The sequence below is a fragment of the Syngnathus scovelli genome, chromosome 6 (assembly GCF_024217435.2).
Source record: "Syngnathus scovelli strain Florida chromosome 6, RoL_Ssco_1.2, whole genome shotgun sequence".
Taxonomy (NCBI): Eukaryota; Metazoa; Chordata; class Actinopteri; order Syngnathiformes; family Syngnathidae; genus Syngnathus; species Syngnathus scovelli.
In genome coordinates, this window is record NC_090852.1 from 19,421,891 (window position 1) to 19,447,745 (window position 25,855).

General features: G+C 44.7%; 3 protein-coding genes and 1 long non-coding RNA gene across 13 annotated transcripts in view; 1 reads left to right on the forward strand and 3 right to left on the reverse strand.

Moving 5' to 3' along the window:
* The window catches only part of zwilch (zwilch kinetochore protein), a 28,799-nt gene extending 3,820 nt beyond the window's left edge, over nt 1-24,979 (forward strand). Inside the window, exons 19-23 of one of the 2 annotated variants that reach the window (XR_007482361.2) lie at nt 1,001-1,128; nt 6,597-6,684; nt 16,193-16,296; nt 16,401-16,524; nt 23,489-24,979. The gene's annotated coding sequence lies outside the window, so the exon portion shown is untranslated. Of the gene's footprint in view, nt 1-1,000; nt 1,129-4,506; nt 5,145-6,596; nt 6,685-16,192; nt 16,297-16,400; nt 16,525-23,488 lie in introns of those variants that run through there. The other variant, XR_007482362.2, reaches the window with a different exon arrangement.
* On the reverse strand, nt 35-4,567 carry lctlb (lactase-like b). 9 transcript variants are annotated; one of them, XR_007482360.2, is made up of 16 exons: nt 4,417-4,567; nt 3,457-3,631; nt 3,191-3,351; nt 3,046-3,133; nt 2,859-2,968; nt 2,653-2,781; nt 2,480-2,575; nt 2,312-2,366; nt 2,073-2,234; nt 1,725-2,002; nt 1,518-1,644; nt 1,237-1,436; nt 1,011-1,074; nt 624-705; nt 349-393; nt 71-172 (listed from the first exon to the last, which is right to left on the reverse strand). XR_007482360.2 is itself a non-coding variant. In XM_049724147.1 (15 exons), exons 2-15 carry the CDS (start codon nt 3,581-3,583, stop codon nt 57-59), a joined length of 1,758 nt encoding a protein of 585 aa, XP_049580104.1. In that variant the 5' UTR covers nt 3,584-3,631; nt 4,417-4,567; the 3' UTR covers nt 35-56. The 9 variants fall into 9 exon arrangements, 7 of the variants coding, with proteins under 7 accessions (XP_049580104.1, XP_068507246.1, XP_068507245.1 ...); XR_007482359.2 differs by having other exon boundaries at nt 604-705; XM_049724147.1 differs by lacking the exon at nt 624-705 and having other exon boundaries at nt 35-172.
* On the reverse strand, nt 4,868-6,345 carry snapc5 (small nuclear RNA activating complex, polypeptide 5). Its single transcript, XM_049724164.2, has 4 exons — nt 6,185-6,345; nt 5,747-5,867; nt 5,598-5,678; nt 4,868-5,504 (listed from the first exon to the last, which is right to left on the reverse strand). The coding sequence occupies exons 2-4, from the start codon at nt 5,834-5,836 to the stop codon at nt 5,301-5,303; spliced, it is 375 nt and encodes a 124-aa protein (XP_049580121.1). The 5' UTR covers nt 5,837-5,867; nt 6,185-6,345; the 3' UTR covers nt 4,868-5,300.
* LOC125971162 (uncharacterized) lies at nt 21,071-25,020 on the reverse strand. The gene is made up of 2 exons (XR_007482364.2): nt 24,926-25,020; nt 21,071-21,599 (listed from the first exon to the last, which is right to left on the reverse strand). It is a non-coding gene; the product is annotated as an uncharacterized lncRNA (long non-coding RNA).
* Between the last annotated feature and the right edge of the window lie 835 nt (nt 25,021-25,855).

The following is a 25,855-nucleotide window of genomic DNA, read 5'->3' on the forward strand; positions in this document are numbered from 1 at the left end:
ACAATTCATGAGATATCCGATATAGTTTTTTGTGTATGTTGTGATTGCTGCACCCTTTAGTTCCGCCTCTGCAGCAGGAACATGAGGAAGATGGCACTCAATAAAATGGAGAGCGTGCACACAGTGGGAACAACAATCTCGGTTACCATCTCCATGTGGCTGGTCAGCGGGTCTGCAAAGAACACACGCTATTTAGAAACTTAGATGTCGGGCTCAGACGCTGACAATCGAGCATTTTGCAGCACTCAAAGGGTTTGAGTTTTTGTTTTGTTTTTTTCTTCCCCAAAAATGTTTCATATTAATCTATTGTCTGTATTGAATCCCTTTTGAGTACAGGTGATTTCTTACCATGTATAAGTCTTAGAATATTGGCAGCAGTACTCCGCTGATCCTCTATTAAAAAAAGAGAAATAACTCAGCGTTGACCAACAATAATTGAAAACCCTTTGAGAACTGCACACAGCAATTGGAGCTTTGCAGCATCACCAAGCAACTTCAAAAGACGTTCTATCGCCATTATTTTGTTTTAATGCCCATAATGTTTTATCACGGTTAGGCGACACACTTCACGCAAGTTAGTAAAATGATCACAAAACGACACACCCGGAAGTGAAGACTTGTACCGGCGCTCAATCAAGTTCTAAACTTCATCATGCACAGGCCAAACCCTTGGCTTTTCTGCATGTTCCGTTGCTTTTCTTCTAGCTGAGGGGGCAAACAAAGAAAATTTCGCTAGGTTGAGTATGGGATTGCCACTACCTGAATTTAATTTGCTGAGCCGCCAAGGTTATTTTATTTATTTTTTTATTGAGACCACACAAAACATTTGGACATTTGTATTCTGCTGAGTGCCAATTTAGTTGGTTCATAATGAATTTTTTTAATGTAATTATTTTGATTGACATTTTGCTTCTGAAGTTTTACATTTTAGGTCAGAATCTTTGTTTACCCCAGCTAGTTGTTAGTGATGGGGATGCTTTTTTTTTTTTTTTTTTTAAAGGCAGACTGACCTGCAGCAAGGAGCTGGTTACTTGATGAGCAGGTCTCCACGGCCTTCCTCCTCCAGTTTTCAACCTGTGGAGTTGTTCAGGAAAAATTCTTCAGATGAATACAGTCACAAATTAAGAGGTAGGTGGCTTATAAAAATGTAATTGCCTTTTTTTTAAATTTTAGGCAAGAAATCAAATTTGGTAACTTGACAATGTTGGACTACAACTGAACTTTTTTGCCGCTTACCTCTCTCTGATTGGGAAATCCGTTGGCACTGATAATGCGCTTGTAAAACTGAACGGAAGCTTTAGGATAGCGAGGCTTGTTCTTATTCCTGAAGTCCACGTAATACAAGCCAAACCTCTCGCTGAAGCCTTCGTCCCATTCAAACTTGTCCAGCAGCGACCATGCGGTGTAACCTTTGAGATTCACACCGTCTCTGAGGGCTGAAATGAGAGAACGGAATTCATTTTTTCCCCCATCCACATAATAACGAGTTTGAAAATGTGAAGCTTTCCCGCCTTCACCTTTGAGCATCTCGTTGATGTAATCTTTAAAGTAGTTTATCCTCCAGTCATCACACAACTCTGTGCATTGCATCTTCTCAGAGACTCCATTCTCAGTCACGTAGATCACCGGGTTTCCATACTGAGTCTTAAAAAAAAAAAAAAAAAGAATGTAATCAGATTTCCTTTTTAGTCCGCATAAGCTGAAACTTGAACCCAACGAGTCACCTTAACAAAATTAAGCATGCGTCGGAACCCCCACGGCACAGAGTAGAGCCACTCCGAGCCGGGGTCGGGCCACTGGGGGTCAACCAGCTCGGCCAAGTCGCGGTCCATGAAGAAGCTGCTGGTGCCGCGGCCAGACGGGTTATTCTTCTGGGTGATGTAGCGTGTCGTGAAATGACTGATGCCCAGGAAGTCACATGTGCCCTTGATGTAGCTCTTCTCCTGGGGAGAAAACGTGGGCAGGCGAGATGATCCGAGACCTTGCTGGGCACTCTTCCTACCTGTGCGCAAAGGCCTGTGTGTTAACGTACAGTCATCCGGCCCAGATTTATTTTTGCCATGTCAACTTGCCAATGAAGTCTTTCATCACTTGAGGGTAATCCCCGTGAAAGACGGGCGTGGCAAACCAGCCGAGGGAAAACTGCACGTATCTCTCGGCCGCTTCGATGTCTTTCTGGTTGCTGATGTCGACGGGCTCTCCCCAGTCCGCTGTCAGGGAGATGCCTACGAGACCTGCACATGCAGAAGGCAGTGCTCCAGAAAAAAGAAATGGATTCTGGGAGATAGTCAAGAGTGCGCTGATTGTCTACCGTTTTGTTTTGGCCTCCACTGCGCATCGTATGTGTGCCAAACTTTAGCATGAGCCTGAAGATGGAAAAATGCATTTCACATTTGAGATCATTTTTCTCTTGGCTTCAATTTTGTCTCCAATGAAAGCCAAGTCATTTTGGACCAAGTCCATTCATAAGTGGTCCTACCTTGATAATGTGATGGGCAGCCCGGTATGCTCCAGTTCCTCTCGTCCTCAGTCCAGGAGCATGCTCACCTGTTTCGTAGCCTTCCACTGCGACCGACTAGATATGACACAATGTTAGGCCTCATATATAAAAAAAAAAATGCAGAACACGACCGAATTGTGACATTAACATACCCACGGATTGCTGAACGTAACCCAGTGCTTGACTCGGTTGCCAAATCTTTCAAAGCACAGACTGGCAAAGTCATTAAAATGGTTCACCATGCTTATATTCTGCCATCCGCCGTATCGCTCTTGCAACACCTTGCAACAGAATGAAGTCAATCAATAATAATAATAATAATAAAGCAGGGTATTAGTTGTATTCTATGCGCACCAACCTGCGGGAGATCCCAGTGATACAACGTCACGATGGGCGTGATCTTGCTGCCCAGCAGGTGATCAATCAGATCATCATAGTACTGAATTCCTCTTTCATTGATATGGTCAGCTGTGAAGTGAATTTTTAAAATACCTTAGTTAACCAAATAAAGAGATATGTATGAGTAGCTCACACAAGTTGCTTACACTTGATGCCTGTGGGAATAAGTCGAGGCCAAGAGATGGAAAAGCGATAGTGGTTCAGTTTGAGTTCTCGCATCAGCGACACGTCCCCCTGTCCAACGTATGACCAAATGAACAATTGGAACTGTCATCATCGGCACGCTCTTACCTTGACGTTGTAGTAACCCTCACAAGAAGAATCCCCTGTGTCATTTTTTTCAATTTTGCCCTTCTTGTGGCTGAATACGTCCCAGATGCTCAAGCCTTTGCCATCTTTGTCCCAGGCTCCTTCTGTTTGATAGGCGGAACTGCCGGCACCCCACGAAAATCCTAATAGGACAAATCGATCAAGGTCTCCTCGAAATGCTTTATAGTCCCAATGAAAAGAACGTGATCTTTTCCGCTATTAGCATTGGTGTGTAGGGGTCATCATACCAGCTGGAAAAGTGCCATAATAGAAGGAGCCGTGGTCGTTCTTTGTCCAGTCGAAGTCCTCAGTCGCAGACACACACAACACCAACATAAGCACATGGCACACAGCGAGCGCACGGCCAGAGTGCATGGTCTTCTTCAGCCTGCAACGCACTTGGGGTCTGCTTCTCCTACACTTCTGTCCACATCATACAAAATAGGTGGTGTACTAAAATAAGTGACAAATAATTTGACATATTTTGGATTTTGTCCATTTTTACGGGACACACACCTCTGTCCAATTGTATATGGAATGTCAAACAACAATTTTTTTAAAGAATCGTTTGGGTTTGTGCCCCCCAAATAAATCAATAAATTCCGTTTTTAAATTGATCAAGGCCCGCTGAGCTGCCAGTTTCCCCTTCCTGGACATATGTAGAAGCATGTGATGTACATACACTGAGGGGTCCCTCATCTCAAACACACAATTACCCCCCCCCCCTCCCCCATTCAGATTCAATGAACTGTGAACTTATTTTGCTGAGACTGACACAACTCACACAACTATGATTTTACGTCTGTAAGCAAAATCATTATTACGCAGCGTGAGATTTAGGCCAACTGCACATAGATTTTTAAAAAAGTATTTGATAGAATGTAGCAGTTGTGCAGATTGTCATTTTATATATATATATGTATACATATATATTTATATACAGCACACCACAATGCTCTGGATTTTTAAACTAAAAACACTTTTGCAATGCACACATTTACACTTTTCATAGCATCTGCTTGACCCACATTTTAAAATAAGCGTTATCAACTCATTGAACCCACTGAAATTCAACATTTTAAGACTTTTACAAAATAGTTGCACTTTTCTGTGATTATTTACATTTGTATTATTACTATTTTAAACTACAGTCTTTAGGAAAGAACACAAATATGCTTCTTTTCCACATTCAAGTCCAATCCAATTACCTGTCTTTTACGAAGAGGTCATTTGTAGGCAGCGTGATCTCAGTCCCGTCCCAGTGCAAATCTTTTTTTTCCTTCTTCCTGGGACTGCAGCCCACCGAGTGTAAAGCTGTGTACAGATGTCGAGAGTAAAGCTGCCTCCTGCAGTAAGTAGTGCACGCGTGTGCAGAGCTGGCCCCCGCCCGCTATGACATTCAAAGCTGCTCCTATTGTTCGGCTGGCTGCTTTGTTGTCGCTGTTAGAAAATGCTGAATGGTTTGTTGGCAAAAAGTGTTTACACGGCATAACTCATTGGCCTCCAATACAGAAAGAATTAAAGCGTGGCTATTGGCTGTATTGGATAAACATTCAATCAACAAGAATGCTTTTACACACTACTTAATGTGAAAATCCTTTATGTTAATTGTCACTAATGTAAAGAGGAGCTGTAAATAAAAAATAATCTTCTAGAAAATGAAAACACATACAAAAAGTTTTTTATTTTGTGCTTATGGTATCTTTATATGGCCCAGCCATACTTTTTAGTGCTAACAGGCACATTTTAACATTAACATTTGTGGTTTTCCGCTAAACAGTGGTACCTAATAGTCAAATTGATAGAAAAAATAAAGCACCTACACGTCACCGGATATTTCCGTGTGACATTTCTAACGACATTTGAAACAAAGATCGTACGACTTACTGAAATTCTAATGCATTTTACAAGGTAATGGAGAGGATACTATGAGCACCAGACTAAAATCCAACAAGCCACAAAGTACTGACAATAAATTAAACTTTTCAAATGAAAATACTACACCGTTGGACAAATCAACACATCTACAGAATGTGACGTTGGAGTGTTTAGATGCTGAGTGAGGCCAGCATGAAGGAAGAAGCCAAGCAGCTCAGTAATCGTCGTCCTGTTCGTCATCCCCATCGGGCGCAAACACAAACTCGTCGTCCTCATCGTTTTCATTCTGCTCTTCATCATCATCCTCATCTTCTTCCTCATCTTCTTCTTCCTCTTCCTCCTCCATATTGTAATCGGCAGCAGTATTCAGCAGAAGCTTGGTGCAGTTAATTTTGTTTTCATCGTCGAGGTTGACGTCCTGCGGATACAAAAACAATATTCTTGATACAATTCTTGCATGTGATTAGATTTTGCTATGTATCTGGTGAATGGACACTCTCTGGTAGGATACCTCAATCTCCGGAGATGGGCATTTGGGTTCCGCCTCCTCATTTTGAGCTCTAATAATTGATTTCAAGGCACCTTCTTCAAACTGAAACACAGACCAAACAAAATGTATAATGCAAACCAAATAAAATGCTGTTTAAATCGGATGCTCACCTTTAACCTGTTCAGTTGGTCTTGTAGCATGACTTTGATTTTGAGAAGAGTCTCCTCTTCCTTTTTCAACTCTTGTAGACGGCTGTGCATTTTTACTGGTTTCACATTAGCATAGCACACACTGAAATAAAATTCAGGTGAGATTAGGTTAAATTTCAACAAGTAAAGGTCGATGCAGATCGCGTCTAATGAGAAGTACAAAAGGATGTCATTCTTTTCCTCTCGCAAATGTCACAAATGGTCAACGGAGCGATTCATTATGTTGTAGTCGTAGCGACATTTAATTTTCAAACGAGAGAAAAACGGAGCCTAGTAAGACATTTCTAACGTTAGTCAAACTGAGTCTAAAACACAAAGACTTTATTCCGAACTGGGATTGTAACCCGGAAAATAATAACGGCGTGTTTTGCATTCCCCAAAGCAGAATATCAGCGTTACCTCTGTTACCCGTCGTGTTTAGAGGTGCATAATAGCGGTGGCAAGCAAGCAGACTCTGTTTTGAAAATTGCGATTTATTAACGAGCATACGACACGGTATGCCTGCCTGCAAGTGCAAAACTCTGCTTCCTGTTTACTTCCTATGGTGACGTCACTTTCGTGTGCTTGCTTTTAAAGTCGTAGGAATTTTCAAAATCACCAAGCAGTTTGTTTCCTTACATTTTTACTTTCAGGTAATATACTTTTGTTCACCTATAACAAACCAAGACGAGTGACGAATGAAATGAAACATTTGATCCTTAACACTTTCAATACTTTTGTTCTACCAATTTATCTGGAAGTGACCGTTTATAGTGTTGCACGTTTATCATGACTGTAGAATTTACGACATTGAAAATGTCCTTAAATGCAGCGTCAGCTTGGCTTGATATTTGGCGACACCTCGTGCTGAACAACAGTAACCAGCACCCGCTACTGAAGTGCAAGTCTCAACTTACAAGGTAAAAACAAAAACAACTCTTCACCTAATAATTTATTTCTGTTGAAACACAATTGGAACATATGTTTGGTTGACAGAAAAAAAAAACACCGCCACAGAAGTAAACAGTAGTTTATATTTTGCCCCAAATGTAGTTTTTGTACAGAACCTGAACTGAAGTGACAAGTGGTAACATTATGGCATGAGAAAGCTCATTTGTGACAGTAGTTGATGATTTTTAGCCCAACAATAAAGTAACAAGAGTCACGCCAGTTAGGCCTCAGAAGCTGGGGTGTGCTAGCTCATGCTGCATTGTATGTTTAGTTGCTAATGCTAATTGTCCTTCTCGGGAGTACAAGTGAATGCAATGTCAACATGTCATTTTCGAAGGAACATAACATAATCATCCTTCCGTTTTCCTCAAATCTGCATGTAAATCTTCATCAGTCTTCATGATCTATTCTAGTGAAGGCGAACAAGTGAGAAGTTAATAAATCACAGATGGTGCTCATTGATGTGAACGAGATCTAAAACGCCTCTTAATCAGTCGCCAAAAACTGTGAGAGGAGTGGAGCCTATTAAATTCTTTATACCATTCCTTGGCTAAATCCATCCAGATGTGATCACCACAGCAACCTGGCACGACAGGAGACAAGCCAAAGCCCTGCCCGGAGAAACAATAGACTTGTCTCTTTTCTTCTACATGTCAACAGAAGTCGTAGCGTCACCAAACCATAGTCACGTGATAACATCTGTCAATAGTTTTGGCCTTGCTTGGAAAACTCTAGGTGTGTATCAGTGATCAGTGTCGTAGTGACCTGAAGGATTTGGGGAGGTCAGATGAAGAAGTGCTCAGCTGCCAGCCTCACCAGCACCAGGCGGCCGTGTTTCCGTGCGGTAGCTTGCAAGTGGCTAATGCGATGCAGTTATCACCCCAGACGCAGTTGCTTTCTCCTTGTCATCACGCATACTGCGCCGCCGCTCTGACATTTCCTTCGCACGGGCGGCTTAACGGCAGCTGAGGCCACCACTCAGTCAGCCCTACATGTGTGTGAACGTCCGTCTGCTATGCCGTTTGAAGGTGCTCCCACATTCTGTGGAATGCAAGGCCGCGCTGGGCGTGTTGGAAAAGGGGCCTCCCAAAAGGAGAGGAGGAAGGGAGGCGGAGGGGGGGGGGACATAAAAGAGAAGCGGGGGTGACCTTTGAGCAGTGCAGTCGGGCTAGTAAAATGAAGAGCATTGCAAATGTGGAGGGGTGAAGATGAAGATTATCCAGAGCGAAAGCTGATACCTTGAGAGTTTGTGTTGTAATTGGCTCGTGAGGGGTTAGAAAGGTCACGCGGTCATTGTTTTCTTTGAAAAAAGAACGTTTGTAGGCCAAAGCGCCTATTACGACAGCATTGTCGTAACAATCGCCGCTGTTCCGCGTTATTGATTGCCGTGATGTGCTTTAGGTCAGGTGAAGGGAAACGAGGGGGGGTCGGCAGCTCCAGGATGTTCTCTCTCAAGCATTCCACTGAGGTGGACGGGAGCCTCGGGCGCCTGTGGAAGGAAAGACTCATGTGATTCGGGGGCCTTTGTTTCCAAGGAACCACCTCAGCCTTTACATATCCGTTTCCGACCTCCCGCACACACATATACAGTACCGTCGTGCATATCTGCACGCACGCACGTCTGACTCCTGATTGTGTTCACGCTTATCACCACTGATAGAGATGAAGACGTTGCTGGCCAATATCTCCCTCCATGTGCTTAGGCGCAGAATGGCATGAAAAAAATTCTTTGCTTGAAATCAAGAGACGTGGAGATGGAATTTGAACCTCACAGCTCAGAACTATGAGGCAGATGTGAAAGTTAGGTTAGAAAAAATAGAGCTTCAATACAAAATGTAAAATTAACCCCCTGCCCCCCACAAATATCTTAAATTGCCATAATTTGGCACGAATAAAGAATAAAAAAATATGAATTGGGAAATAGTAAAGACTGTCATTGTGCAATTGACAATAAAATAGCACTAATAATAATACAATCGATATTTTGTAGGTTATTGACTAATTTATGAGCCCATTTAGTTGTTCTTGTATTAATCTGAGGTTGCATCTTGATTGTCAATTGTTTTTGTCAAGTGACATACTTACTAAACATTCTGCAACTTAATCATGCGGGACTGCGTGCAAAATGGAAAAGATTTGCCAAATGTTTTGACCTCCTGGAAGCGGCAAAATTAGTGAACCGAGTTTGAACGCGTTGGCAGATCCAGGATGTTAGGCCGTCCCATGTAACCGCAGTCAAACGATTCAGGCCGGCCGGGCTTGAAATGGAATGAGCGCCGCAGGCAGGGGGGGGGGGGACGCCACGGGGTCACGGCATGACAATTTGGCCCCGATACGATGCGGTTTGCTCTGGCGGAGTTCGGAACCCGAGTCGCGGTGAAGTCGTCTATCACATGAAATTTATGAACTAATTGACCACCCGTATAGAGCGTCCGCTGGCCGTTCTCCACGCAGAACGACGAGTCTGTGGTGTGATTAATGACTTTCCTTTCCTTTCCTCTCTCTTTCTCCCTGTCCTCTCCCTCATTTTGTAAGCCTCCCCGGGCTGGTTCTTTGGCGGGAGGGATCCTTCACACCTCCCTTGATACCTCAAGTTAAACAGGCTTGTAATGTCAGACCAGCCAGAAGAAAATGATTCTTTTTTTTTTTTTTTTTACTGTTGGCTTTCCTTAATGATTCCATTTATCATTTTGTTCTATTGGTGAGTTTGAAACGCCCAATTGCATTCCCACCTAATGTGATGAAAGACGCTTTGGAATGGGGTCAGATAAATCGAAAGACTACGTTGCGTCGGTAGGAGGTTTCCTACTGATTTTGCGAACAGAGAGATCGGCAAACGGCGATTTACGTCTTCACCGCCTTGTGCGAGCGACGCTCGCTTTGATGGCCCCGACACGGCGAGCGCTGTTCCGATCCCCGCCCACCGATATCCCGACCCGAGCTTCCAAAGTGAGACATTCCAGACAGGCGTCCTGGCCGTGACTAATGATAAGGCATTTTCAACTTTCCACCGCTGTGGGCCTCTTGGCATGATAAATGAAGTTTTCCCTTCTTGTAGTCCGGGTCAACACCGCAGAATAGTTTGACTTGGACCGCTTTGGGTGATTATTTTATGTTTGTACGTCTCCGACTTGCGGCTGTGATATATTTCACGTTGACTTTTTGCACTCGGGATGCCGACATCCCCGCCGAGACGAGGTGTCGTCAGTTTATTGCTGATTGGATTAAATGAACTTGATTACAGATCCTAGACGTGTCGTAAAAAGTTGGTGTTTATTCAAGATGTAATATATAAGAAGCATCTATTACTGCCGGATTAGTGAGCGCGTATCGGATAATATTGTTGCTATTCCAACTTTTTATGAGCCTGGATAAAGTATGTCATCTCATTTCACAGTTTAAGGTTAAAAAAATCATCATTAAACCTCAGTGGTTCCTTCTTTGGTTGTGCCAAATCTGATGTTTTTCCACACATGCCCTTTTCCCAAATGAGTCTTAACATGGCGGATTTGTTTATACTTCATAAAGCTCATCAAAATTCCACGGACGTCTTGATAAATGAAACTTTATTTACGTTATATTTAATGGTGTCACTCGTAGCCATTTGTTTTTGGCATTTCTATGGAGCCTAAAGCAGGTTGATGTTTCACTTTCACTCTAAATGTGCTTAGCGCAGATGACAAATCCGCGCAACTTGCTGAATCGAAAGAGGATACGGCCAGAAGTGGCGTATTCGTTCACCTTTCGCCCATTAGTGGACAAAGTTGAAGAGGTCTGTCATGACTGCGGCTTACATTGTTGGGCCAGGCAGGAAGTGTTATGGAGGGGCTGTAGGGGGGCGTCGCTAGGCAACAAGGCGGGCAACTTGGCGTAATGAGCGGCAGGGCTCAGGAGCTGTCTGCTCACTGTTCCAGGCCCTGACGAGAACAGACAGGCTGGCCCGGGACGGAGCTGCCACCGCGGCCACCTGCTCACAGCAATCACCACCGGCGCTCCGACCCGCCGGCCGGCCACCGATACGGCATACAGCCCCAATTATGAGCTCCGCGTGCCCCCTCCCCTCCTCCTCCAGCCATCACGAACACTCCAGCCAGTCTGACAAGGCTGCCTTTTTTTTCCCTTGAACAATCTCTAATTAACAACATTGGTCACGGCGAAGTCGGGCTGCCGAAGAGGCCCGTCCGGCCGACCGGCCGGCCTCTGCGCGGGTAATCAGCTTAAATACAAGTTTATTTCCTGCCCCCTGTGCCTCGCCGCTTCCAGCCGCGCTGGCTTTTTTTGTGTCCGTTTACCTCCAATTTCCTCCCAGCGCTAATGTGTCTCGTAGCCGCACTGTCACTTCCACTTGAGGCCACGCCGGCTGATCTTGCCATGCTTCTCAATATAACATGAAAAAGTGGGAGTAGTAGCTTACTCCAATTCAATAAGTGGAACTTTCACTCGGGATCGAGGTCCCATCAAAGCAAATCCTGGTGCTGAAATGTAGCTTGTGAGGGTGACCTCATTACCAGAGTAGGATTAAGTGTGTTTCAGCCCAGGGCAGAGAAGGCGGTGGAATTTCCTTTCATTGGGGAGGTGTTATTGTTGGAGAGCTGAATAGAAACCGAGCAAGCGAGATGAAATGTCTTTAGTCCCGATGCACGACTGCCACTACTGATTGTATGGAATTATGTCTAATCATCTGTCTCGACAATTTCAAACAAACCTCATATTGGCCGATGGACCAGACGTGACAAATATGCAGTTGGTATCTGTTATTATGGAATACATTTGCCATTGCTGAGGGTGTCTGTTCTGGTTTACACAAAGAGAAAAATGGGTTTCCATCATTCAGTTTTCCATGGTTTGATGTTTGTGGATTTGTGGTGTATTTTCGGAACACTTTATTTCTTTGATTAAACATCATTTTGTGTGGGATTAGTTGTGGTGGCCAATGATTGTTTAGTTGAACTTAATACTTATTGTATATTTGATATTCTGACATTTTTCCCCTCTCATGGTCTGTGAGTGAGATGAATGCAAGTTTCAAAGCTTGGTCGTGTGGTTGTAATTTTCAAGGCTGCTCTCAATGCATGTTATTGCGTTTGGAGACAGACTGACCGGCAGAGGGCGCTGCTTATCAAAAGCGTGTTAACCTGCAGCAGAGCCTTTACGAAGAACTCTGTTGAACATATTTGGGGCATTTATTTCTTTGTAATCCAAAATAAATTTGCAATCTTCGTGTTATGAACTAAAGGTGTCCAATGCAATTGAAGTTGTATTTCTGATGCAGTCTCAGTCGCAAGCTCGAGGCTGGCAGCTCATCCAGAGGAAGCCGTTTGAGGAGTTCCTGGAAAACACCTCTCAGATGAGGCGCAATGCAAACACACCATTTCCTGCCCCAGTGAAGCACACAAGCAGGTATCATGTCCAACTCTTGCATCATTAATGTTCCGTTCCTTGAATCTCACTTGGAGATTTTAATTTGTGAATGGAGTACTTAGGACAGTTGTAGCCGTTCTTTATCTACAATATTACGGCAGTATCATGCATGGCTACTCTTTTTTTTTAAAGTTATTTATGGGGCTGCATTGACCGTTTTATTTGCCTGCCATGCATGGAAACTATGTTGCCCATTACTCGATTTTTTTCCTCCTGAATTAGCAATGTTTTCAGTGCAGAAGTTTATAACCGCAAAGTAATAACGAGCTAAGCTAACAATTAAATTAGCGTCTTCCATTTCTTCTTCTACTGATCTTTGTTCTTCTTTGAAATTTCTGGTTGCCCGGGGGTGACATGCTGCCTCTCATAGGTCAGCCGTGGTACTACGTCACTTTTTTTTTTTTTTTTCTCAGTTGAAACTTTGTGTGCATGCACCCTGTTTTTTTCTGTGAAGCCAGGTCTTCTATTTAGATGACATCTCAGTAAGGATTGCATTGAATGGTTCATTGAGTTTGGCACCTTCTTCCAAATAACTGAGCACTACTTTTCCAATTAGTGGCAGTGTGATGATGGAGTATCACTGGCCGTCAGAGCTCCGTGAAAGAGCCAGCCTGTGCCTTCATTTTTTTTTTCTTTACAAAAAGGAGGGCAAATGTTTGGTAGCGTGCGGTTTGCTATGGGTCTCTGAACTGTCTTTTTTTCTCTCTCTCTCTCCATGAAGTCAAAGTAAAGCGTTTGACATTTTAACTTAAGCCTGGCTACTGATCTCTCCTCCTCAAAATCCCTGCCCCCTGGCTGGGATCTGCGTGTGAATTGTGAATCAAATGAGTGGCTTAAACGTGGCTCAGCTTCCCTCCCGCTCTTGTCCTCACTCTCTCACTTCTCTCCCCCATGCTTTAGTACATAGGTGCCTCAATGAAAGCGTCTTTGCCGAAATGAAATGACCAAGAAAGAAAATTTGCCCATGTCAACGTAGCCAATAAGAGAAGGCAACTGCGCTTCTAAAAAGAAAGCAGCACAACTACTTTATTTCCTCACACATTTCCTTGTCATTTAGAAAGAAGTTGATCACCAGAGTGTTTCAAATGATTTCCTCGGAAACACTGGCAAACGTGGAGTTCAAGCCAAAGTTCCTGGAAAAACGTGCCTGAAAACGGAAAACTAGCTTCCGCGGCCGTCATCAACCAACGTCACAGAACAGATAAAGTTCAACTTTGGAGGTTCTTCTTTAACCATCAGTCGCCATGATTTGTTGCTTCAACTGAAGGAATGCATTGTGGTTATTGTGCACGTTCAAGGTCAACTAAAACCTTTACGTGTGAAGTGAAGGACGGTGGCCCAGCGGTGTCACTTTGTTATTGTACTGCGTGCCTCATGGCTGCAGCACGTCACTTTCCATCACTTTCCCAGGTTAGCCCCCGAGAGGCTTTAGGCTGCCCCGCTGTTTACAATACCTCCCATTCAGCCCACTGCTCCTCAATGAAATTTCTATTTATAGGTGCCACTGGCGTGCACAGAGTCATCTGCTTGTTCTGAATGAGGTTTGGCGGTTTTGACAAGGTGAGCTGGATTAAAGCATTGGACGGGGACTGAAGGACGGGTCATAGGGGCTGCTTGGGGGTGAGAAGGCCACCGCTGGCCCTGACTTTATTTGCTGCTCGCCCGCTATTTAGTTAAATGCTGAGCAGGTGATGAAGCAGCGTTAGCTAAACATTTACTCAATGCCCCGACTCCAGTTTTATCCCTTTCATGTGGCCTGCGTGTTTGCAACAGTCAGCCAAATGCGCACACATTTTGCTTCCAATGACGGGAAGCGAGCATGAAACGAGACCACGCGGCACCTTGTTACAACGCCGACGGCTGACCCCGACAGGCGTATCCCATCAACAACTTATTATTGCGACTCGATCCCCTGGAAAATATTTTGGACAATGTTGTTGACGAATATAGCAATTACCATTTGGCGGCAGTAAAACAAATAAGAGTAGGAACCCCTGTTGATGCGGAAATGTTTTTGTCAGGGTTCAAATGAATGACAGCGCGAGGGGGACTGCAGATTGGTCATTTCCTTCCAAAGTTGTTCCTTTTATATTTTTTGTTTTGAGTCCTCGCTGTTTTGGTCACAGCGGCGCTTCGGCCGACTTGTACGACTCTATTGTGCTGCTGGCCTTTCTTTGAACCTGCGCGGCTATAAACATGGCTAAGTGCTCTCCTGCAGAAGCGGGCCCGAGAGAGGACAATACTGTGACAGGAATTTGCTGTACGCTGTCGCCAGGCACACGCTTAATTAAACCTGTGCAGCGAGGGCAGATGGCTCTCAGTGGAGCAATGGAACAAAGCTCACTTAAATACAACCTGAAACGGAGATTGCAACACTTCCCTCAAGTGATCTACATTTCTGAATTTATAAGTCCTGTTATAAGAGTGGAGAAATGAAACACAATGTCCTTTTTGGATTCATACTATCATAATGGTCATCTGCCGCCCGAGTTGGTCCGACCTGAGGCCAATCTCTTCTGGGAGCCTCGTTCAGCCAAAACCTAAACACCAAGCTGAACTTTCCCTCTCTTTTAATATCAAAACGGAGCCTCTTGTTGAGCCCCTGGTAAGCCGCCGGTTTTGTTTCAAAGACTTTTTGGACGGCTATCTCCTTCGTATCGCCCAGAAAAAACATTGTCACTGTGTGGTCAGGATAAGCTGCATTGGGATGGAGTGCAAATGAATGCCAGTGTGGTCATGTTTGGACAGTTTAGAGACGGCTCCAACAGAAAAACCCTCAAAGTCATCTAAACATAGGAACTCCTAAACCTTGAAGGCTCTCACGGTCTTGACTGAGTTGCAAGATGACAGAGAGTCCCTGCCGTTACTAAAGACAGAAACTAGCCAGAGCAGTGGACGGCTTTGAACATTTTTAGGCCTCATAAGTGTGTGTTTTTGCACTATTTGAGCACTTTAAGTTTGTCCAGGTGGTTTAAAGTTCTTGTTTGTCCCCCCATGTATATTTTTGTAGTGTACGTATTTACTCATGGTGGCAGCGAAGTTCACAAGTGGCAGATAGTAACAATACTTCAAAAAAAGCCAAATACTTGCTTCAAGATGTTAATTGCCACTCCCACATGAAGTTTCCTGTCAAGCCAAACAATGTCAATGACAATTACATGTGTGTACCACGTCAACGTTTTCTTTCAAAGTCGGCTAGCTTAAAGCTGACACGCGATGTGATGGGCTAGCAGCTCTATCTTGACACGTTTCAACTCTGAGCATATTACGATGAGATTTGGAGGCATGTGAGCTAAAATTTCGAGATACAATGACAGGATAGTAACAGTACTTTGAATAACGGTACTTTTACTTTCAATGCTTAAGTATATTTAATTATTTTTTTTTTAAAAAAAAGATAATTTTAATAATCAGGTACTCCAAAAATAATCTATTAGTTTTGTAATATTCTACAAGGTGACTAATTTCTACCAAAGCAATTTTCCACTTGTCCTTCTACTTTAATGTCATTTCCAGGGTCTTTCTATATACAAGACTGGTTGCACAAAAATGCTGCCACCCACAAAGCCTCTTAATGAATAAACAGAGCAAAAAAAGGTGACTACACACACCCTAGTTCATCTAAACACAAACTAAAGTACAAAAGATGCGGTTGGACAATTATTCATCATCGTAGATGGTCAAGATGTTTTGTTTACTGTGGTTCAGCTTCTGAATACAACATTCCGTCCTTGACATGCGGATGTTGCTAAAGCAAAAGGACGCTCTGTTCCGAAATCGGACCACTCAGTCTGCTAGATGAGGTCTGAAATCTTCCCAGTCAGAGTTTGGGGTTGACTCTGATCAGAGACAGCTCCATTCATGTCTTCAATTAATGCCTCCGCAACCCCGGAGTCATTTTCCACTCTCTAATTTATGTAATAACTCGAGCAGGGAGGCTGCGAGTAGCTCAGCCAGATTTGCGCTGCTCATTAGCTCCATGCAACAGCGCGCGGCCTGTGCTGTATTTAACTTAATAAGGAGGCCAAATTAACAGCAACTCTGGCCTCCTTCCAGGTGCATTGTGGCCAAAGGTTTGGATGAGTGGAGAGAGGGGGGGGGGGAGAACCTGGACAGCTGAAGGAAGCACTTAAGGAAGTGGAACGAGATGCTTGCTCAAGGTGAGTTCACAATCTAAACAGTCATATGCAAAATCATCACAACTCAAACATAAACATTCAAAGTTGGCTTTTTACAAATGTTGCATATGCCGTTGTCCTTGCAGGAGAACTCTCGACTTTCACACCAGAGGAAAATAAAAGTACCTCTGGATGGAAATTTTGATGCTAGCTTTGGCTGTGGAGATTGCCTTTCTAAAAGACGCACATCTGCCATCCTCCACGCTGATGGTAAGATAGCCAATAATTAGTGCTTGGGATTGTGTGTGCGCACGACGAGTGACAAAATGCATTCCTGCGTGTCTGCTGCGTGATCACATGCAGCTCTGTGGCAACGTTGCACTCTTATCTGGAGTTCATCTGGAGCTTAGCAGAATTGGAGGCAAATTCACTCGAGCACTTTTATGACTTGCCTCAGTGTACTAAGGAATTGAAATGACTTTGTATTACTTACCAACTTATTGAATCCTTCTATGACTGTAATAGGAGTCGAAATTGAAGTTGAATACTGAGTGTGCGCTGAATTTCTGTTTTGTTCCGCCCCTTCTGGCCTTAATTGCTACATAGCCGCCGCGGCGGCAGCAGTGGAAGATTACCAATGGAAACTCCAACTGGGATGAAACACTTTTAAGATTTAGGGCCTCTGGCACTGGTGCAAATGTCATGTAACACTTTGTGCTCTGAAGCAGGAGCTCCTATATTCAGCCGTATGCTTCAAAAAAGTCCCGTCCTATGACCGAAGCGATAATTACACAGCCACGTGCAGTCATTTGGAGCCATATACGGAATGCTGTGTAGTTGTAAGCTAACGTCGAGCATTTTGCGTAAGGCTTGGTGGCAAGTCATCACACGCTGTTGTGTTGACACACTATACGGCGCGATCTGCGCTTTTCTATAAGCCATTCGACTGTCAGTCAAGCATCCGCTGGCCTCTGTCTGTTGTTGCCGCCATGACAACCAGATCAACACTCCTATAAAGCCAGCGTTTTTATGAAATTTATTACATTTTGAAAATAGAATAAGACCGACTCACAATATGAGCTAGCCAGAGAGGTGAAATATTATTTTCCAAAAACCTTTGCGGGGATTACCCACATTTTAAAAATCAATCAAACCCAAAGCGATAAATGCACATGTGGCTATATATTGCTAAAGCTAAAGAAATGAATGTTACGGACTACATCGTGCGTGTGAACGCTGCTCGCTAAGGGTTCACGGGGGCCTCCCTTCACGGTGACGCAGTGTGCATGTGAGCTGTTTGGATTTAGGAGCCGCCTACCATCTCCTCGCTCCCTTATCTTAATGACCATTAACCGCTTCTGCTTTGTGTCAGTTTGAAGGAAGACACAGGAAGAGGGAGAAACCCAAAAAAAAAAAAAAAAATCCAGTGAGATATTGAGAGCTGAAAAAAAATTCCTCACGGCTGATAAGAGGGAGAAAAAGATCCAGTTTACTGCACAGATAGGCTCGGAATGTGTGGCCAGATGATGATGATGATGATGACTACGTTGCCCCTATCTCGCTCGGCCTGCCAAGACACATCAGCGCCGACTGCCTCCGTGCTCGTTGGTCCAAGCTGCTGATTTCCCAGAAGAAGAATACTGCCTGGGTTGTGCGCTCGCTCTCATGACTTTCCCTGAGCGGCTGCACTATAATATCACGCACCCCTAATTACTGCATATGGCTACCACAGCGTGGTGAAATGCAGCCAAAAGCACTAGAACGCCAGACTACTACATACTGCGGTAGATACGTATAATATTCATATATGCCCCCTTGTCTACTTTTAGCGTGATGACTCTGAGCCACAAAACGTCAGGGCTCAATGCTCCTTCCCCTTGAAAACACACAATTCCATGCGAACGCTACAATAGCAACAACATTGACATGAGAGGAAATGGAATCCAGCCCAGACTGGATGGAGCAAGGCCAGGTAGTCGGAGAGGGAGGGCATTTAGCGAGCTCCCAGCGTTTTAATTTACAATAAATCACAGTGCATAGATGGCTCCTAAAAAGGCCTGCGCAGACACTGTCTGTAGGTCAGAGACGGAGAGATTGGGTTAGTGGGGAGCCAGAGCTGAATGAGGATCAGACTCCCACTCAGCTGTCTCCAGAGGAAATCAAACAAGCCTGCGCGCTTCATTATTTCCTCAGTCGACTCAGCGGCAGGCACAGAGAGCACTGGCGACGCGGCCATTTAGTATTTGGAGTCTCGGCTGGCGCGGGACCGGACTTGATGTCGGCAAAGTTTGGCCCGAATTGCAACCGTGATCGAATCCCATTTGGGAGCAGAAACCTCAAATGGTGTCAAACTAGTCGGCAGGTTCTGACGCTAGCCTCCACGCTATCGTCAGGGTCCGATGACCCAGATATCTCTCTACCGTCGGGCGTGACTCAACGGGTGGAGTTGATACGCGCGACGATGCCGAGTGAGCTTGCACTTGGTTGTGAGAACTGTATTTCTATCGGCTTGTGTGTCCAAGACAAAGTGGCACCAGCGGAGCACCGCCCCCAAGCACAAAGCGGGTCATAAATGTTATCACCCCGCGGCTCCTGTGACATACTCACTTTATCTTACTCATTAAGGTCAGTCCATTGTGGCGTTTTTTTTTTTTCCGTCTGGGCTGAATCATAGTCTGCGCCAGTAAAGAACCAGTTTGGGCATTGTTTGGCAAGTATGCAATCAAGTAAAAGCGAGACAGGTTCATGTTTTACGTGATGACTGAAGGAGATGCGGTGCTATGAAGCTCAGAAGCTAGCGAAGAATGTTAGCTGGCCCAACAAACACGGAACAGTGCTAATCACATTCCAATTATGGTCGGACGCAGCAATTTGGCAGCTATTTTGAGTCCCGTCTAAGTAAGGGTGTGACAAAAAAAATGTCTGTCATCCACTTGATATACGGCACCTTGTGTAATGTATGATTCGGGCTATCTGGACTGTAACGATATTTTATGGAGGCTCCTTCCTGGTGCAGCCGTGAGAATTCCCATATGTGAGGAAGAGCTTCCCACTGAGACGGTTGACTTTAATGGGCCTGGCCAGATGGCTTGAATATTTTCAAGCGCATTGTTAAAATACAAAGAAGCACCTCATTACTCGGGGTGTTTGTTTGGTGGACGCTTTTAATTGGATACTCGTGAAAATGGGAATAGATCATCCACATGTGCGGACCAACCTCTCGTCCAACTTAGAAGAAAAATGGCAGGAGCGTTCGGGAATTAGCCAGCTAACCTCGAAATAGATTCGGGTATAGCCGCAAATGAAAATCTCAAGAATTGGCAGGCCACAAAAATATGGCCGAAATAATATCGCTTCATAACGACCCTTCAAGGCACAGCCTACAAAATATATATATTTTTTGCAATGCAGGAGTGAGGAAATGTCAACAGTCGGATTGCAGGGCACATGCATTCCAAACAACACAACTATTAAACACATCCTCCGAGCTCCATGATCACAGTGACATCTTGTTCTTGTACCATAAACGAGTGTTGCTATTGGTCCTCATCCATACTTGTGATTGTTTCTGTTTGGGGAAAAAAACACGCTTGATGAGGATTGTGTAACTCTCCAGCACAGAGGCAACGATATTGAAAACAGATGTGGGCCCTTCAGAAAACGGGTGGGGTCGTCATGGAAGATGGGGGTGCGGAGTTTTCATGGGTTCCGGGGAAGACATTCCTACGTTATTGATTGCCGATGCTCGGGCTGGCTGGCGAGATGCTTCCGAGAGTCACGTTGTCTAATTACATTGACGGCTGTTGTCGAAGGCCCAAAGATGCGCAGGGAAGATTTTTTCAAATTTATTTAAGACCGGAGAGTTCAACGTAAGTTGCGCCCGATGTCGACATCCGTGACGACCTCACCTCGGCATCCCTGAGGAAACAATTGCGTTGGAGACGTTTTCAAGCGTGAGGGAGAGAAAGAAGAAAAACGTCTTTGTGAAAGTCGGAATGCAAAGCATTCCCCACAATGCCGCACTGCTGCAATTACTCCAGCGACTGGTGCCGGGCCAAGACAATGAGACGACAGCTTGCCGAGAGCACTTTGACTCCCGGCTTTCGTCCGCTTGCGGCAAAACTAGCTATGCGACCAGCCCGTATTGTTTATTGTAATACACATTTGCGTTTGTTATTAAAAAAAAAAAGACAATCGCAATATTGCGGGCCGCGTCGTCGGAACAGTCGCGCTTTGTGAAGAGCGAGCGAAAAAGAAAGGCTCGAGATTAGCCCGGCAGCGGGGAGTAAAGGCCGTCGCTGCCAGAGTGTCTGCCCCCCTCCCTCCCTCGGCCTTTCCGAGCGCCTCGGAGGGAGAGCCAGCCGCCCAGCCTCCCAACCGCCCTCCCGCCCGCCGCTGTTATCAGCTGGCTCAGCAGCGGCAAAGAAATGGCTCAACAAGGCACTGTTTATCTCGCAGACTGTATTCACTGCACATCCCGGCCGCTTGACTGTGGCACCACTTAAATCTGCCCGGCTCTGCAAAGAAAGAGCCGCTCACATCAACAGTCTGCGCCGAGGTGCCCCGGGGCGCAGATCAATGAGGCGCAGTGTCCCGAAATTTGCTTTGAAAATCCTGCTTCGACAATGTTTGATATCAAACAGCATTGTTTTCTTTTATTGTACTAGCTGTCAAATTGAAATTTAGTGCTCCACCAATAATAGCCTTAATGAATGACAAAAATATATTGTTTACTTTCCATCCAAATTAATCAATTACTCGTGGAAAAAAAGAAAAAAAAAATTGGACAACAGACATCAGACCTTTGGTCTTTAGCTGAGCAGGTTATGTTGCCTTTAATTGATATGAATGGCCGTCAGCCTTAATGGTTGTCATGCCGATATCATACAATTATACAGTCTGACTGTCTGCTGTAAAATTGTTGGGTAATGACAAGGTTCCATTAGTACGCCAGTGCAACAATCACTTTCCACCGACGTGGTCTGGCTTGCGAGTGTTGAGGTGGAAGAACAATACATTTCTTATCTTATGGTTCATTTTTATATTCAGACTCTTTTTAACAAAAAATAAATGCTGTTGTTGCCGTCTGGTATGCAAACTACAGACCCGGTCCAATCCAGTCCACACGATTTGGTCTCCCAAACTTCTCCCCAATCTATTTTAGATGATTCTTAGATGTCTTCTTCTTAATGGTTTTCTGGGAATGCCCATTAGGCACGAAGCTTAGGACCGAGGAAGCACTGGAGACGCCGGATTATATCTCGCAGTTGGTCTGGGAATAACTCCGTGTCGCCCTGGCGGAATTCAAGGCAGTTGCCGGCGACAGTGCCCACTCGCTCAGCTGCCTGCAATCAGTGAAGAAACCCGTCAAGCCCAAAACTTTACATTGGGGATACATTTTTGCAGGCGTTAGCATTAGCCAAGCAAGGACTGCAGGACTTTGACCACAGCCGAGCGAGCTATTTTCCTTCATGACTCTCTTGGCTCTGCAAGCGTTCTTTTTCTCTGTCACGCACACTGGAACCGTCCCACCCAGTCTTATCTGCAGTCCGAGGAGCTCCGACTCCAGCATGTGCAGACAGCACTATCTAAGCGCGCCGCATCTTTATACACGACAGATCCGTTCTGACCCTGAGCTGAAAACACAGAACGCTTCAGAATTGTCTGAACAAAACTTCTCTTCTTTCTTTTCCCCGCCCCACTTCCTGACCGTTGCCCCATATGACTTGCGTCTCCAATCTGTTCGACTTTCTTCACGGGTCCGATTGACAGATAAAAGTGTCTGAAGAGACGCCGCCGCACTTTAGGGCAAGAATGAACAGGTCAAAGGTCTTTGGGATGGAAAGTCAGCTGATCTTTTAAGAGGACAAACTTTTCTAGTGACATTAACTCCCTATCACTCAGGCTCTCGCCGTGCTTTTTTTGCTGACCCGTCCGTCCCAAGTGAGAGGTCAGCAGAATTTCTTGTCACCGAGCCCGTTGCTAGACACAACATAGTAGGAGTCCTTCGATACTTCCTGGACCTTCAGTGTCCGACCACGTGGACCTATCAGCGCCACTTGATGAAATGCATGTTTGGGATTCCCAGAGAGTGTTGCGGTGTCATACCTCCGCCATCGCCGCATGCGAGAGAGACCCTCTGCCTTATCTGACCCCAAGAGGAGGAACGTTTACACGGTGCCGCTTCCTGTTTGAGGATATTTATGATTCACTGTACCTTTCCAGTGATCAGTTCACGAGTTGAGATTTGTTATGGGGTCTTTCTAAAAGTGTCTGGGTTTAAAAGCTCAACATAATAAATTTTCTGTAAGCACTTAGTCCAAGTCGGTCTGTAAACACAGCGCGGGATGAGAACCAGCCACTTGTTTCGCTAATGGGAGCCATGGAGGAGAATTTACTGTTTACAAAGTAGACAAAACAGTCTGTGATCATGGCTCTGTGAATAATGAATACTTTTTCAAAGATGACTCAGTTAAGTCGACTCGACGGTTATTAATCTTTTTGGTCTTTTGCCGAGCCATGCAGACCAATATGAGGATGCCCCTATCCTTCTTTGAGCTACTTAGATGTTCTTTCAGACAAACAATTTGTCCTTCGCCTTACAAGAGATCAGATTTGCTTTATTTGCGTATGATTTGGGGGAAAAAAGGCAATGAAATATTTTGATACAGATAGAAAGAAAGTCGTAGTGTAGCCGAAGCAGCCGGCAATCCTGAAGGGCCTCAACATAGTGAAGGCTTGTCTGAGTTCTCGCTCAAACATCACAGAGAGCGCTTGGAAAAACACTGCCCCACCCGGCTGCTTTTATTAACCCGGCCGGCTAGGATTCCCAGCCTTCGCCTCTCAGTTCTAGAAGGTTTACTTGCTGCTGCCAGTTCAATAAAATTTTGGCGTTCGCAAACTAGAAAAGCTTTTAAGAAGGAATTAAACATCTTGCAACTTTGGGATGCTTCTGTCCCGTGCCCAAGCTGCTTTTTTCATAACACGCATGACTCCGGATTTTGCCGTAATAGGATTTGAAGCGTGCTTTCAATAGAAGTGCTCAGTGTCTTCTTTTTATGACAAAAATGGCATCTCCTCGGCCTTCCGTGTTCCTCAACAGTTCCAAACCATGGCAGGTTGAGTTGACCCCCCACGAGACTCGGTGGCTTCGGTTACCTTCAACTCGTGTTGACGTTTAGACGGGAAGGTCCAAAAGGCAGCATAGATCACTTTTTTTTTGCCCCCCCCCCAGGGTTTCCTGTTTGAGGCCATCCGTTCTCTGGACTTGCACAAATCCCTTTAAAACCCCCCCCTGGAGTCAGTTAGGGTGTATCAGGACTCTGGATCTGCTGCGTGCAGGGCTGGGTGGTGGCCCGTGCTCCCGACCGAGTCTGACCGTGGGGAAAGGACAGCTACCAAGAGTGGGGAGTCACTCAGCCACAGAAAGCTCGTGTTTGTGTATGCAGCGCAGTGCTCTTATCTCCCGCCTGTACTGACGCCACGCTCTTCCTGTTTCAAATCTTTACCGCTGATATTTTTTTTTTCTCTCTCTCTCTCTCTCTCTCTCTTCACTCTTGTCTCAGACTCCAGCCAGTCGTGTTGTTTTTATGGCGTTCATGTTCTTTTCGACCGAGATTAGATAGGGTTACTGTGGCGACATAAAACACCGAGGCATTACTGGTTTAGCAGCATATGAACCAGATAAGAAATATTATTAATTCGACAGGATTTGGCTGCTTGGAAGTTTTTGATGTGGAATTTGAAGAGAGGCATTCCTTTTTGGAATCAAACGCTGCGTTCTAATCCAAAGCAAAGTCGGTAATAAGACGCCGAAGCGCATATGTTATAAATCATTTCATCACCTATTTCAACATGTCAAAAAAAAGAGCCACAAGATAAGAGATGATCAGACAACTTAGAAAAATGTCATTTTGAAAGATTTTCCTTCGGGGGTGAAAATTGAGCATCTGTCATCTTAGCAAGTTAATTTAAAAAAAAAAAGATGAAAAATTGTTCCAATTTGCAAATGCCTCAACTTATGCCATTTTATTTCTATGACCCAAACATCATGTTATCTCAGTATTGATGAGTACAACTGTACAAATACAAAAATGATATCCAAACATTTTGTATTTTAATCTGGATGACATACAATAATCGTTTCAAACCATTTGCCTACCATTTTTACTGCACTGTAAACTGGGCGTGTCCTATAAAAGTTTTAGAAAACTCTAAAAGTTTTGGAGCTTGTATCTCTAGTTCTGATGTCAACTAACAGGCCTCCTCCATAGTTGTGTTGGGAGTTAACACGTCAGGTGAGATTGTGGCGCCATCATTATTTAGCCGGTCTTTGTAAACACGGTGATAAAACGCTCCCAAAGTCATAAAAGAATACTGTCGAACATTTTATTTTCTCACGCTTGGTGACACGGAAGATCCTCAGTGTTAACACTGGTGGTTTTTCATTTGATCTTTTTTTTTAATTTATGACCGAGGACTGTTTGCCATAAAAATATTACCAGGAATTGTGACTTAACTTTTATTTTATTTTTACTATTTTTTTAAATTTTTTGTACTTTTACCAACTCAACTATGAGTGAGTCAAAGCATAGTCTCGCAAACAAGGGTGTGATGGTGACTCCTCGTCAGTCGAATTTTGGAAATGGATTTTCAGACAACTAACCCCAACCTTTCTTTCCAAGGAAGTGGGCTCACAAATCACTTTGAGAGGCATTGTATAAGATCTCATGTGCGATAGGGTTCCCCGCTTGCTGTGAAGTAATACAGCGCGGAAATGTGTCACGCAAGAAAAACATGCAGCAAATATTGCATCACAGCAATTATATTGCCCAGTTCGCACACAAAACAAGTTTCGTAACGACTAAAGCTGTTTGTTTTTTTCTCCCCCTCCTGCTTTTCAAAGCACCAACATTCATCTAAAAGACGTAAACACCGAAATATTTCCCCTACTTGTTATTTTCTAGCGTCACGAGCGGCCGGCCGGCTGCCTGGATGGCTGATTTTGATGGCGCCAAGCGCCGTGCAAATCGCCCGTAATCAGGAACAGCGAGAGGCAGTCTCTATCACATAGGGTTTCTTTCCCTTTCCTTTGTTTTCCACAGATTTCCTTCCTCGTTTTCTTAGATATTGTCTCCCCACTGATGCAAGTCCAAACAGAGGCATATTTAGAAAGTAAACAGATGAATGAGGGGAGGGAGGCTCTGACTCGGCGGACGCCAGGCGCAGAGCGGAGACGTCTCGCGTCCACCCACCCCTGGCCTGACATCGGCTGTAAATATACCGCATGACAAATGGTACGGCACGGCGCGGCGCGGCGGCAGTTCCCCGACCGACCCACCGAGTTCTGGCAAGCCGGCCCGATGCCTAAGAGACTCGTCAACGGGCCCTGTTTGATTCAATGACACAAGAGAGGTATTGTTTGTAGGACAGAGGGAGGCTGTAACAAAAACACTAATAACCTTGAGGGGCTGATATGCTGGGAAATCCCTCGCTTTCTGCCTTCGTCTTGTGCCTCTCGTTATGTCAAACCCGAGGCCCGGGGGCCCAGATACGGCCCGCCGCATCATTTTATGCGGCCCGCAATGACAAATTTTGCATC

Coding starts and splice junctions, on each gene's coding strand:
- lctlb (XM_049724147.1), bottom strand. CDS start 3,583: ATGCACTCTGGCCGTGCGCTCGCTGTGTGCCATGTGCTTATGTTGGTG. Junction 2,367..2,479: donor CTGCCCATCACATTATCAAG/GTAGGACCACTT, acceptor TTCCATCTTCAG/GCTCATGCTAAAGTTTGGCA. Junction 173..348: donor TATTCTAAGACTTATACATG/GTAAGAAATCAC, acceptor TGTTCTTTGCAG/ACCCGCTGACCAGCCACATG.
- snapc5 (XM_049724164.2), bottom strand. CDS start 5,836: ATGCACAGCCGTCTACAAGAGTTGAAAAAGGAAGAGGAGACTCTTCTC. Junction 5,679..5,746: donor ACCAACTGAACAGGTTAAAG/GTGAGCATCCGA, acceptor TCTGTGTTTCAG/TTTGAAGAAGGTGCCTTGAA. Junction 5,505..5,597: donor GCCCATCTCCGGAGATTGAG/GTATCCTACCAG, acceptor TTGTATCCGCAG/GACGTCAACCTCGACGATGA.